Source organism: Chiloscyllium punctatum, chromosome 32, assembly GCF_047496795.1.
Source record: "Chiloscyllium punctatum isolate Juve2018m chromosome 32, sChiPun1.3, whole genome shotgun sequence".
In the NCBI taxonomy this organism is placed as follows: domain Eukaryota; kingdom Metazoa; phylum Chordata; class Chondrichthyes; order Orectolobiformes; family Hemiscylliidae; genus Chiloscyllium; species Chiloscyllium punctatum.
Window position 1 is genome coordinate 11,724,546 of NC_092770.1, and position 14,433 is coordinate 11,738,978.

General features: G+C 36.7%; 1 protein-coding gene across 1 annotated transcript in view; it reads left to right on the plus strand.

Annotated features, from left to right (window-relative positions):
- The window catches only part of lrriq1 (leucine-rich repeats and IQ motif containing 1), a 183,768-nt gene that overhangs the window by 53,653 nt on the left and 115,682 nt on the right, over window positions 1–14,433 (plus strand). Inside the window, exons 14-15 of the mRNA XM_072552684.1 lie at window positions 5,407–5,480; window positions 8,029–8,122. Of these exons, the coding sequence (XP_072408785.1) occupies window positions 5,407–5,480; window positions 8,029–8,122 (168 nt within the window). The remainder of the gene's footprint in view (window positions 1–5,406; window positions 5,481–8,028; window positions 8,123–14,433) is intronic.

Consider the following 14,433-nt stretch of genomic DNA (forward strand, 5'->3'; position numbering starts at 1 on the left):
TAGTCTCATCAATGCCTACCTTTGTATTCATTCCTCTTTGTGATGAATAATAACAGTCTGTTGGTTTTCATGAAAAGGACAGCCAGGTCCTTCTGCATGTCAAAGCTCTGCAACCTCTTAGCACTTAGTTTTTTTTATTCTGCCATTTTATTCTGCTAAAATGGACAATTTCACATTTTCCCTTATCATTCCCCATTTTCCATATTTTCTATCACTCATTTAACTATATATTTTTGTAGCTTCCTTATGTCCTTATACTTGTAATTCTCAAATTAATTCTTGAATTAAATTAATTGTCAAATTTGCAATGTAATTGTATGGGTAAAATTTTTGAAGCAATTGAAGTTAACTGCAAATGAATTTACTTTAGGAAAAATAAATTTCAAGCATTAAGTTAACATGGAAAGAGGAATTTGAACTTTTACCAATGGAGTAATTTATGCCTTAGCAGAATAACTGTTTATTTTATGCACTGTCTTTATTTTCATTTCAATCGCTAATGTGTTTTCTAATGACTAGAAATGCTAATTGCATTCTTTCAATATATTGTGCATGTATGAGCGTGTGTAATGAGGGAGCTAAAGAAGAGAACCTACAATATATTCCCAATGGAGATAATTTACATTTACTGAATATATGCTTTAACTGGTCAGATAGAGCAATAAAACTATGATGATAACGTGAGCATCATGCTGTTATTATTGAGCTTAAGTTTTACTCATTTTAGGTATTACTGCACTAACTGGCACTATGTTAAAATAGCTGAACTGAAAATAGTTCAGTGAGAAACATACTATCTTTTTGACCATTATTTTTTGTTCTAAAAGTATAAATAACACAATTTATTAGGTGTAATTACTTTCTGTGTACAATTCCTATTTGTAGGAATGCATGCTTAAGTAAAATCTTGCTTGTGTTTATTCTTTTAAATAACAACTTCTATCAATGTATAAAATGGAATAGTGCCAGTTCATAAAAGAGAAAAAAACATCCAACCAGAAGAGGGCATTATAAAACATTGCATGCCCCCTTACTGGTTTTGAATTAACTCCTCTGTTATGCCAATCTAAACAGTATCTTTATAAAGTTACAAATCAAAACTATTGATGCATACATTCTTGAATTCCATTATTCAAATGAAATAAATGAAATAATAATTGACAATTCAGTGCTTTTTCATTTGGTTACAAAACCCTTGCAAAATTACTCATCATTGTTTGTATTTAGATAATAAGAAAATAACAAAGAGGCTGATATGGTATGTCATGCCAACCTTAATTTTTCTGTTGCCAATAGTGATTGTGTTTATCACAGAATTACAGAAGTCTTATGATGCAGAAGGAAGCCAGTTGGCCCATTGCACTGCACAGAAAAGCAATGATTTTATTATTGACAATAGCTTTCAATTCTTAACTTTATTATTTGAATTCTATTAACTGTGACAGTGGGATTTGAACTGACATCTCAGTGACATGAGGATATTTTTCATATTCTTCCTTTTTTATGGATTACATTTATATCTTGCAACATGTGGCCACCAAGTTCTTATGATTCCAATAGAAAAAGTAATTTCAAAAAAAGTTTCAAACTTCCAATCAGCTGAAAATAATGATACATCAAGATTTCATGTTTTAAAACTTTAGTGTAGCAAATGACTAAAAACAAAACTAAAGTATATTGTCTTCTTTTCGTAGATGACTTGTACTCAAAATTATATAAATAAATAATTGCACTCTCAATAGATTTGCATCTCTCATAATGAACAGTTGCTCCCAGTATCCATGGGTTAAATCCTTTTAGAATTTTTTAAAATTCATAACAGAATTATCTTTCACAATAAGCATTACACTATACATTTCTTCCTCCAGCTCCATGTTAGACAAATCTTCCAGGTTGCCTTAACCTCTCCCAAAGTGGATCTTTAGTCTGAGTTCTGCATAGTGAATAATAGTAACATTTTCTCTGCTACAGGTGCATATCGTTTCTATTTCTTGCTCTTCCTCTGAAAAGATTGCAGATTATACAAGGCATCTCTGCCTGTGATATTCATGAATTTAGAGGGAAACCTGTAACCTGATCTCAAAAAAGCTTCCTCAACCTTCATATCCACGTTAACATTTCTATTTGGAGACTTTTCTCAACCATATCATTGATGAAAGCCTTATTTACGTAATTAGTTATTTATGATCCAAGCTCTTTGCAAAACAATATAACAGTCTGAAACTTGATATTGATAAAACCTTTCTTAGACTTAGGGAGACTTGACGTCCATTAGGTGTAGACTTAAGAAGATAAGAATGTAAGAACTAGAAACAGGAGCGGGCAGTTCAGCCCTCAAGTCTGTTCCACCATTTGATACAATAGTGGATGATCTCGTCTCAATCTTCCCAATGTATGAAAGTGTCACAGAAGATTTTGGTACACTAAGAATAAGAACTTTATTTGCCGATAATGCAGGTCCCAAAAAACTGTTGCTTTAAAAAAAATCAGAATATAATTGCTGACAATCTTTTAAGATCTAAGATATACCAGCATCTAGTGACTTTCGACTTTTCTCCCATGGCCAAGCATTATCCCATAAGTTCCTGAGAGTTGATGTTTAGTATGGGGAATTATGTAAATAAGGCTTTCATCAATGATATGGTTGAGAAAAGTCATGCACAACACTATTTCAGCATAAAACTATCCTGAATCAGTTATATATGAATTTCCTCAGATAGAAATTGTCAAGTTATACTGAAACATTTGAGGAAATTGCAGGCCTTTCTCATGAACACATCCACTTCAATGCTTGAATATATTGTTTGTGGACACTCTTGTTATCTCTAAATCCATAAAATGATGCCCTTCATTCTGTATGTTTTCCTAATTAAAACCGTAATGCATCTAGCATCTGACAGGCAGGCCAAATATTTACTTTTTCAATTAAATGTCCACTATATTAAGCTTCAGTCTCTATTGAGATCTTTCCAATTTAGTGGTTTGCTCTGAAAATTGATATGAACATGTTACTCAGAGAAAATGTTCATCCTGTTATGTTACTTTTATATGTCACTGTCACTGTCACTTCATTGAATCCTTGTTTTAGAAAGAAGAAGACAAATGTTAATTTGTGTAGTGTTCTTCATGAACACAGGCCATGCTAAAGCACTTTGCAGCCAATAGTGCATTGTTGATGAGGGAATGTGGCACCTAATTTGACAATATATGGCACAAATAGCATGATGCTGATCAGGAATATTGTCTCTGCTATTTTATTCAAAATTATATCATAGAGTCTACCTCAGAGAGCAGATGAGTCAGTAGTTTAATTTCACATTTGAAAAATGGCAATTGTGCAAAGCTCCCTCAGTATTTTACTGGAGTATTAACTTTGATTTTTGTGCCCAAATTTCTGAAGTGGGATTTAAATCTACACCTTCTGGCTCAGCTGACAGTTCTATCAACAGAGCCAAGCTTAATCTTTATGGGTGTGCATTGATCTTGCTACATGCACAGTATGTCAAGTTTGGCACCTGGAATCATTAGAGATTTGGAATTGTTTTGGGCAACCACATCTTATCATTTTCTCTTGTTGAGCAGTAAGATTAAGATCTGGCTTGTAAACCAAGTTTTACATTCAACAATTTTAACTTTGAAACAAAGGCACCTACATGGCCGTTTTGAGTATTGGTGCTGTTTCAATTTCCTCAAATGTAAACTTTTTCATCAAATTTGGCATAATTGTTTGCTGGTTGCTAGTCTATCTTTATAAGTGAATGCCTCAACATTCACAGACCTTTACTAAGACATTCTGTTTTCTCATGCAAGCCTTTTGTACACAATGGAAAAAGTTTGATTTGCGTGCTTGGATGTAGAAACATGATCAACACTTTGTTCATTAAATGTTTATCTACCGAGAAATCTGGGCCTGTTCTCACAGTCGTACAGTCAAACATTGCTGCTCTATATCTTCAATTGGAGACTTGAGGACCTCAGAAGTAGAGCCTTTAGGTTTTTGTTTTTAAAATGCTTTCACATTTAATGGTTCTATTTATGTGAGATTTTATAGGATAGTTACATTTGAATGTCTATTGAATTCAAGGGAAAATTATATCATATAGAGTTACATGTGACTTGCTGCTTATTCTGCCCATTGATAAGCTTATGTTGCTTAGTTACCATATGGGAAAAAGTGAGGACTGCAGATGCTAGCATTCAGAGTCGAGAGTGTGGTGCTAGAAAAGCACAGAAGGTCAGGCAGCAGGTGAATCAACGTTTAGGGCATAAGCCCTTCATCAGGAATCATTTTCCAGCACCACACTCTCGACTTAGTTACCATATGGTCAGGAGCCCAAAATCAAGTCCAATTAAAATTCAAGCGCTATGTTTAACATTTTGAAAGCAAAGGACAAAGAAGCTGGCTTTACATTGTGGAGACATACAGACTTAGGCAATCTGATCTCAAAGCACTGGAGACAGACAAAGTAAGTCACAGAGAGAGAGAGAGAGACAAAGGGACAGCAACTCCTGTCAGCAGAAGGAATAAAATTGTTCCTCTGTTATCTGCCAGTCAGAACACTCATGGAAAATTGAAGGGCAGAAATATTTAAAGGCACTGGGAAATTCTGGTGGTGAGACCAGGAAAGAATTGCTGGAGTGAGCCTTGCTGCTAAAAGACGTTTTGAGGATTTCAGAAGACAACATTTTTTTGTCTTAAATTTGTGAACCAGGAGAAGTGAGCATGTTAGAAACTGGGAATAACTTTGGACTGGCTGCTGTAAAGACTAACTTCTGTGGAGAATATAGTGTAATATTTAATTTTGGTGTGGTGGCATTGTTCATGATAAGAATCTAGTCAGGAATGTCATTTCTGTATTTTAGAATTGTAATTACCTCCAGAGTAATGTTCAGTTTATGTTGATTTTGGTTTCTTTGTCACAGTAGAAGTCTTAAAAATTGAAACCCTGACATGCGATTCCTTTAAGTCAATTACTGGAAATTGAAATCCCTTTGAAAGTTATTGATCTCTACGGAGATTGTAACAAAAGTTACTGCTTTTTTTCAGCTGAATAGTTTCTGTTCTATATATGATTTCTTGTCACTGTATCATCAAGCAAGGCAAGGAAACTTTGGTTGCTTTGGTTTGTTAACTTTCCAAAAAGTCAATGTCAGTTTGGCTTGAGACTATTGTATCATAAGGAAATGCATGGTGTGCAAACATTTGGCCTTTATCTAGTTGTTGCAGTAAGAATACACATGAATATATAGATATAGATGTGAAAGTTGACTTGCACAAGTGCTTGCAATAAATTTAGTAGATTTAATTACTGTGACTATAAATGTCTTATTGTAGAATTGATTGTCTTTAATAAATTACTAAACTCATTCATATGTTTAAAGTCATCAAATACCTTTATTTTTCAGTTTGACGGACCTTACAGCCATGTCTGACTTTCTTTTATTGGAGAGGCTTAATGTTAGCAATAATCGCTTATCAGGTGAAGTAAAATCTTTCTTTTTTCTCCATTATTTTTCTTTTTGTAATTTACTTGCATTAAGCTTTGTCTGAGAGAGTGCATTTCCTTTGATCAGGAGGACAGGGTTTCCTGTAAGTGCCTTTAAATATCACTGTGAGTCAGTGTGATACCTTTTGGAGTAGTCAAGATCAAACCTCAGTTTACGTTAAGAATTGAACACAGACGCTTCCTTTAATGAAAAATTAATAATCTATCACAATGCAACTATTTTTATACATTGATATTGCACTTTAGCTAAAAACTTTAATTCATGAACTGAAACTTCACACAAAGATGTGCATCTATTGCATAATTTGAGGAATCTTTATTTTGTGGTTTTTTTCTGTATTAAAAATAATCTGGCTGCTTTATGGCAGTATATTTAGTTCTTTAATATGCCCACGATGCCTTTGATTTGAAATGATATCTATAGTACACATAAGCACTGCTGGTGCAAACCATGCTGGCTGCTATTTTGGTGAGAATGTTGGTGCATGTGCAGAGAGTGTCAGTAAAAAAAGCAGACTAGTGCTCCAAATACCTCATTTTCAACATACGCATTTGAACATATATTTAGCAGCAGAATTGCTGAAGTGCTGCTGGTCTTTTATTTTTGCATAAGATCTGAGACTACTTTTCAAAAGTAATTTTATATCATGTCAGACCTAACTTTCAGTTTATAATACCATGTAAATGTACATCACAGAAGATGACAGTCATAATAATTACACAATAAAGTTAAATCAGTCTGTATAAGATTTTGACGAACAATGTACATTTTTTGTAGTTACATCTTTAATTTTGTAAGGTAGGAGTGTGATCATTCATACCATGTTAAAAATCACACAACATCAGGTTATGGTCCAACAGGTTTAATTGGAAACACACTAGCTTAAACCTGTTGGACTATAACCTGGTGTTGTGTGATTTTTAACTTTGTACACCCCAGTCCAACATCTCCAAATCATTCATGCCATGGAGAGTGTATTTTCGTGTTTAGCACTATTGATAAAAGCTTTTGATTCTCGAGGTGCTTCATGTGAATTTGCATGTACGCCCCATGAAAGAACATCAATTAAAAGTTTCCCAGTCACATATTCAGATTCCTTGTTCAAAAATACAAATATGTGTAATAAGATCTCTGAACTGGTTGACCAGAAAATCAGAATGATCAGACAAAGTCAATATAGCTTTTTGAATGGAAAATTATATTCAAACAATCTATGTGAGATTTTGTTTAAGAATTATTCACAGTCAATAGAGAACAACAAAGATGTAGCGTAAGGTGATGTCACCATCGTCTGCTATTTCATCAGAATGACCAAGATGAGTGGTAGTGAGTTTAATCTGAGGGTCGTCATGCCTCAAGCAAGGTATGAGGTTAAAAAGATCCGACCTTCATGGTAACATCAGCCAGTGCAGGAAATGAACCCATGCTTTTGGCATCACTTTGTATTGCAATCTAGCTGTTCAGCTAACTGAGCTAATCAAATCACTGATGTAGTATACTTGTATTTTCAAAACGCATTTGATTAAGTGCCACATCAAGGAGGCTGGACAAATTAAAGTAGGGTATAGAGAATAACATATTAGCATGGATAAAGGGTTAGCTAGCTAACCAGGAGCAGAGAATTGGGACAACTGTATCTTTGATCCATTGACAAGCTGTCACTACTGGAGTGTCACCAGGGTAAGTGACACTTCACTTAATCCTAAATTGTTTACAGTCCAGATCAATGACTTGGATGAGGGGACTGAATGTACAATAGTTAAATTTGTTGATGATATCAAAATTTGTAGAAATAAATTGTGAGGAGGAGGTGGAGAATCTGCAAAGAAATGATTAGGAAGACAGATGGAATTTTGTTATTTATGGCTGGGGAATAGAATATAGGGGCAGGGAATTGTTATTGTAGCTGGTGATATCCCACGCAGAGTATTGTGTATAGTTTTCGTCTCCTTATTTGAAAAAAAAGATATGGTTGCTTTGGAAGCAGTTCACTCAACTCATTTCAAGGATAAGGAAGGATTATGAAGGAAGGTTAAACAGGTTAGATTGATTCCCATTGGGGTTTTGAACAATTAGAGGTGATCTTATTGAAGTATGTAAGATCTTGAAGGAAATGGATAGGGTTGGATTCCAAGAGGATATTTCCTCTTGTGCAGGGTATCAAAGATTATGGGGTGCAGACAGGAACTTGGAACTGAGACGACAACTGAATCACTTGAGACCTTATTGAATGGTGGTGGAGGCTCATAGGCCAAATGCCAACTCCCACTCCTAAATCCTATATATTTTCTGTATTTAGTCCCATATGGAAGGCAAATCTGCAGGTTTTTATCAATGTGGGGTGAATTTTCAAATCATTGTTTTCTGCTTCCTTGTGCACTGCAATAAATACTTCTCTTTGTAAAAGTCATGCCCTTCAAATTATTTTTCCAACTTGTTGATTTTTCAGAACCTATATATTACTGATGTGCTTTGTTTTATCTGCTTTAATCTATTTTGAATATGTTTGCTTTATCATAGATCTCAAGAGCTTCCTTTTAAGTCTTAATGGATGTCATAGACTGCTGGAATTGTTACTACATGGGAATCCACTTCAGCAAGAGTCAGGCTGGAGGTGAGCCAAACCCATTTTTCAAGCTTTGCTGTCTGACAGGCAGAATAGTACATGGTATTGAATATAAAAGTTAAGAATGCCTCAATAAAAGTTTAAGTGTCTGTAAATGTAGAATCTGTATTAATTATGTAGACTAGTGTTACAGAAAATCCTGATGTGCGTACATCTGCATGATCTACGTGGGAAGTTTAAACTTCTAATTGTTAGCCTTACTATGTCTGGATTGCTCTGAGATTCCTACGGCAGTGGGATCAAATGGTCAGAACTGTGCTGGCTTGGTCTTTTTAGCATTTTAGGAACGGCTGTTTTGTATCAAAGTTATTTCTTATGGATGTTTTTTCTTCCTCAGCATCTCAAAACTTGCAAGTTGTTATATGGCCCATTGGTTCTCTTTATACTGCAGAATGGTTGAGTCAGCACGGAGATGGCATGAATAAGAACTTTTAAACTTACCTTTTTGAAAGATTCTCCAATCGTGACGCTAGTTCATTAGTCCTCCGCAGAACTGTCATTCAGACTTGATATTAGTAAAAATTTGAAGTGATGTCGGGAATTGTTTTGAAACACTGATCCCTCAACACAGCTGGCTTGGTTAGGAGAGCAAAATGCAGGCTTTATACTTGCACTTTTATCCCAGATCGCCCTAAATTATTAGTGCATAATTTGTGCCAGATAATTCCAGATTTTCTTCCCACGGTTTTTAAATGACAGTGGAGAAAAATCATCGTGTCAATTTGATTCCAAGTTTTTGGTAATTGGTACATTATGTGAATCTAAAACAGATCTAACTTTTCAGACTTAGTATGTAGGTACATCCTATTGCTATTAAGGAGCGAGTTCCATGATCTTGAGTGACAGTGTAGTGTGTAACATGAGGGAAACAGGCAGGTGACAGTGATGCCATGCCTTTGTTTCCCTTCATCCACTAGGTGATAAACGTTGTAGATTTGGAAAATGCTGCTGAAGGAACCTTGGTGAGTTGCTGCAATATTTCTTGTAGATTGTACATTAACAGGGAAAAACAGGGTGGATAAATATAAACTATCTCCTGTTGTGGTCTAGGCCAGACCACTCAAAATATTCTTAAACAGGCAGCCCACAGTGTAACTTTGCTATTTGTTGTGGTAAGTTTACAGTGAAAATTACCCGGAGTAAGTTAGCTAGGCTGACTACCAGATTTTAAAACGGACAAAAATTTATTCACAAAATTACAAAATGAAACACAAAGAATATAGAATACCCACAGAACTCAGTCTATCCAAACTAGACTTAATTATGCTCTTCCAAAAATATACAACAGTCCAAATAAACAAACCCCTTAAACACAGAGTAAAATTGAAACAGGCTTAAAGGTCGAAGTTAGAAAGGCAGAAGGAGAGAGAGTTTAGCAGCCTGTTTCCACACAGCTCACTGCTGAACTGGTTCAAACAAGACTTCAACTTTTAGGACTGACCACTCCCCTTTCATTATACAGTTCACTTCCACAATATGAAAGTTGTGGCCTAAAATCTCATCTGTTCACATGTAAACAAAAAGGCCTCCCAATACCCTTTTCATCTCTGTACGAACCCAGCTGATTCGGAGCCCGGACTGTTTTACAACCCTTCTGAAAAATATCACCACAGTATCCTTGAAAGGGAACAGCTTTGTGACACCGCCCCACCGCCACCACCTTAAAAAAGAATGAACCATCAATATCCGAAGATGGCTTCATTTTTAAAACCCTTCAACAAAAAAAAATCTGGTTAGTGCTCTAAAACACATAAATACACCATACTAACTATACACATGCGAACGTGCACAACTGCAGTTGAATTCAGGCCATGGCACACCCACCATCGAACACCTCCATATCTTATTCAAGTCTCAACAACGCATCGGCATTCACGTTTTCGCGACCAGCCACATGCATAATTGTCAAATTAAATGGTTGCAACAACAAGCTCCATTCAAAAAGTCTAGCATTTTTGTCCTTAAATTTCCCCACAAATGTCAATGGATTAAGATCGATGTATACGATTGTCTCAGATGTGTTGCTGGAAATATAAACACCGAAATATTGTAATGCCAATACCAAACCCAGAGTCTCTTTCTCAACTGTTGAATATTTGTGTTGATGAGCATTCAAATTCCTAGAACAATACCCGTTGGGTCTTTCTATCCCCTTGTCATCCTCCTGCAGGAGCACTGCACCAACCCCCACATCATTGGCATTGTTAGCCACCTTAAAAGGCTTCATGTAATCAGGTGTGGCTAATACCAGGGCAATGGTTAACATAGTTTTTAGGCTGTCAAATGCCTTTTGACAGTCTGCTGTCCACTGAAATTTCTTATCCTTTTTTAACAATTCAGTGAGTGGAGCAGCCACACTGCTAACATTTGGCACAAACCTTCGGTAAAATCCACTCAATCCCAGGAACCGTAGTACAGGTGCACAATCTTTTAACCAAAATGCTCGGGACCAGCTGGTTTTTGGAATTCAGAATTTTTTGAATTTCAGAATAAGTGTCAGTTTGATGGTGAAATTTTAAAAAATCTTTTCAAAGACCAGACTTACTGTGAGTAAAATGGCTCTGAAACAAAATTGAGGCCTGCCAGTGCTAGGCCACACCTTCACATGTTGCATCTGAATGACATGCATCTAGTGAGTGCGGACTTGGATTAACTGTTTGCACACCAAACAACCTTGTTAATGAGAACAAAACTTCACAAGAATACCTTCGGACTTGGGAGCTTTTCGGATTTGAGGATTTCGGATAAATGGTTGTTTACCTATACTGCTCTTTTCGTCGACAGTGTGGGAAATTCCCCAATTACTTTCATTTTCGCATCCCATGGGGCCATTTGTCCGTGTCCAATAACATGGCCCAGGAAGGTGACTTGGGCTTTGGCAAATTCACTTTTAGATAGATTTGCCACCAAGCCTGCCTTCCGAAGTCGATCAAACAAATCCAATAAATGCTGTAAATGTTCCTTCCATGAGTGACTAAAAATCACCAGGTAATCAATATGTAATTGGGGAATCCAGCAATGACCTTATTAGTTAGTCTCTGAAATGTGGCTGGAGCGTTTTTATACCAAATGGCATGACTTTGAACTGATACAGTCCATTTGGCATTATGAAAGCTGAAATTGACTTTGCTCTGTCTGACAAAGGTACCTGCCAGTAGCACCAGAGCAAGTCCAACTTAGAAATGTAAGTTTCTTGCCCCACTTTTTCGACACAGTCCTCCAGCCGCGGAATTGGATATCCATTAGTCTTTGTAAAGGCACTATGGGTGAGCTCCAGTCACTGTAACTTACTTTGATTATGCAATCTTGGAGCAAGCATTCTATCTCCTTCTGAACCTGTGCTAACTTTAGAGGGTTATGCTGATAAGCATGCTGCTTAATCAGAACAGCATTCCTAGATCTACATCATGCGCAATTAGGTTCATATTTCCAGTTTATTTCTGCATATCTCCCAAAGTGATAATAATAACTCTTTCAGGTCATTTCGATTTTCTTGTGGAAGGTAACTCAATAATTTATCCCAACTTTTGACAACTTCCTCATTGTCCAATTTGATGTGAACAATGTCCCATTCAGAATCCTTGAACTTGGTTCTTCTTTCTGGGTTGTAATCATAAACACCTTCTCCTCTTGCTTTCCTTCGCTGTCAAAATACCTTTTGATATATTCACATAACACGCTTTGAGATTTCTACCTGTCTGGAGTCCCTATCAAGTAGTTCACCTCACTCAATTTCCTGTTGATTTGATAAGGTCCACGAAACCTTGCTTTTAAAGGTTCACCTAATATTGGAAGTAACACTGTATCCCCAATAACAAAATTGCGAATTTTTGATTTCTTATTCACTTCCTGTTTCATTGTATGCCATGATACTTTTAAATGCAATTTAGCCAACTCCCCAGCTCTATTTAGTCATTCTCTAAAATTCGACACATAGTCCAAATGGGTGGTCTCTAAATTCTGACTTATTAATTTCTCCTTAATCAATTTTAACGGTCCTCTTACTTCATGCCCAAAAGTTAATTCAAACGGACTGAATTTGGTCGATTCATTTGGTGCATCTGATTGCAAATAGCACAATTGGAACTCCCTTATCCCAATCATCTGCATAGTCCTGACTATCCAGTGTTTGATACCACCTTTTGAGCGTTCCCTGTGATTCAGGATGGTACGCAGTAAATTTGAATTGATTTATTCCCAAGCTATCCATAAACTCCTTGAATAGTTTGGATGTGAAGTTTGACGCTTGATCTGACTGGATCTGTATTGGCAGTCCATATCTAGTAAAAAATTTAAGTAATCCTTCTACAACCCTTTTAGCTGTGACATTGTATAATAGGATTGCCTCTGGAAATCTAATTGACATATCCATTGTTGTTAATAAATACTTATTCCCACTTTTTGTTTGAGGTAGGGGACCTTTGCAATCAGGTAGGTAAAAACAATGACTGCAGATGCTGAAAATCAAATACTGGATTAGTGGTGCTGGAAGAGCACAGCAGTTCAGGCAGCATCCAACGAGCAGCGAAATCAACGTTTCGGGCAAAAGCCCTTCATCAGGAAGGGCTTTTGCCCGAAATGTTGATTTCGCTGCTCGTTGGATGCTGCCTGAACTGCTGTGCTCTTCCAGCACCACTAATCCAGACCTTTGCAATCAACCAAGACTCTTGATAAAGGTTCCTCAAATGCTGGAATAGGTATCAAAGGTGCACGTTTTATTACTGCCTGTGGTTTTTCAATTGGCTGACATGTATGACACATCTACAAAATTCAACTTCATCCATGTGTAATCCAGGCCAGTAAAAATATCTTTGTATTTTAGCCTGTGTTTTCTTCACTCCTAAATGATCTCTAAGTGGTTGCTCATGTGCCACTCGCAGCACCTCCACTCTGTACCCTATTGGCAAAATAATCTGATGAACTTCTGCCCATCTCTCATCTGCTGGAATATGTGATGGTCTCCATTTCCTCATTAAGACACTATTTGTTAAGTAATAACACACAGGGATGCATTCACTCTCCTTCTCTGTATTGCCTTTTGATACAACTGTTTTACGTTCTCATCGTTCTGCTGTAACCCAATAAGTTTAGCAGAGCTAAAGATACTTGCGTTTTTAACATTTGGCTTCTTCTCTGTCCCACTTATCTGATCAAAAACAGTCTCTGATAATACTATTTCAGCTCCCTTATCTGTGCCTTTTGATCTCTCCTGCTTCAGCTTATGACTCTGCGATCTTGTTACTATGCAATCAGGGATGTTTCCTGGATAAATATTCTGCATTTCTTCAGTTGCCTGCACCTCCACTGGCTTTTCAACTAGAGTAGGCAGCATGTTTACCAGTGAATCAGCTATATCATTTGCAAGGACAAATTGTATTCCTAGAGCCGAGAGTTTGTCCAGTACGCCGACCACAAATTTTTTTTCACTTTTCTGGACAGTCTAGCTTCACTTTACATAATTGAGTGCTTTTTGTCTCACCGTGAACTCCTGTTACCAGTACCTTTTCTGGCAGTAGTCCTCCAGAAGTACGTATCACTTCATCCTTCAACATCACAAATTGAGCGGATCCTGTGTCCCTTAATATTGTAACCTCTTTGCCTGTTACTCCTGACTTATGTGAATAAACTTTAATCTTGCGTGTATATTTTTAAGCAGATCTGGCATTTCCTCTTTAATCAACCTCTGATACAACTTTCTATCTTCTGTTGGGCTTTCTGTTACCATGCCAACTAAACTTACAGGCTTGTTCTGTTTTCCTACATCTGACTTTCTCCTAGCCCACCAACACTGTGATTTCATGTGCCACTTTATTACAAAGAAAACACCAGAGCTTTTTACCTTCTTTGTCCCCTTCAAGGGTTTCCTTCTTACCCTGTGGTAAGTTCTCCTTATGATCTTCACTGTGATCTACCTTTCTGTTTCCACGTGAGGATTTCTCTTTGTTCCAATTTCTATCCCTCATGGACTGAAATTGATTCTGGAAGCCAAACCATGTTTTATGGACCAATTCATAGTCATCAGCCACTTCAGCTGCTAACCTTGCCAGTTTAACTCTCTGGTCTTCCACACTAAGCTTACCTTCAGCCTTTATCTCCAGATTTCCTGGTTTAAGTGTCAATTTCTCAAGTTCAAACTCTCCTTTTTTCCTTCTCTTCTGCTAGAGTCCTTTGTTCTCTTTCTTTGTCTTCTGCTTTTAATTGTAACTCAAACTGTTTCATTTCTGCTGCCCTTTTCTTCTCTCTTGCCTCTAACTCAAGCTGCTTCATTTGCAATTGAAATCTTGCCATATGCATCAATC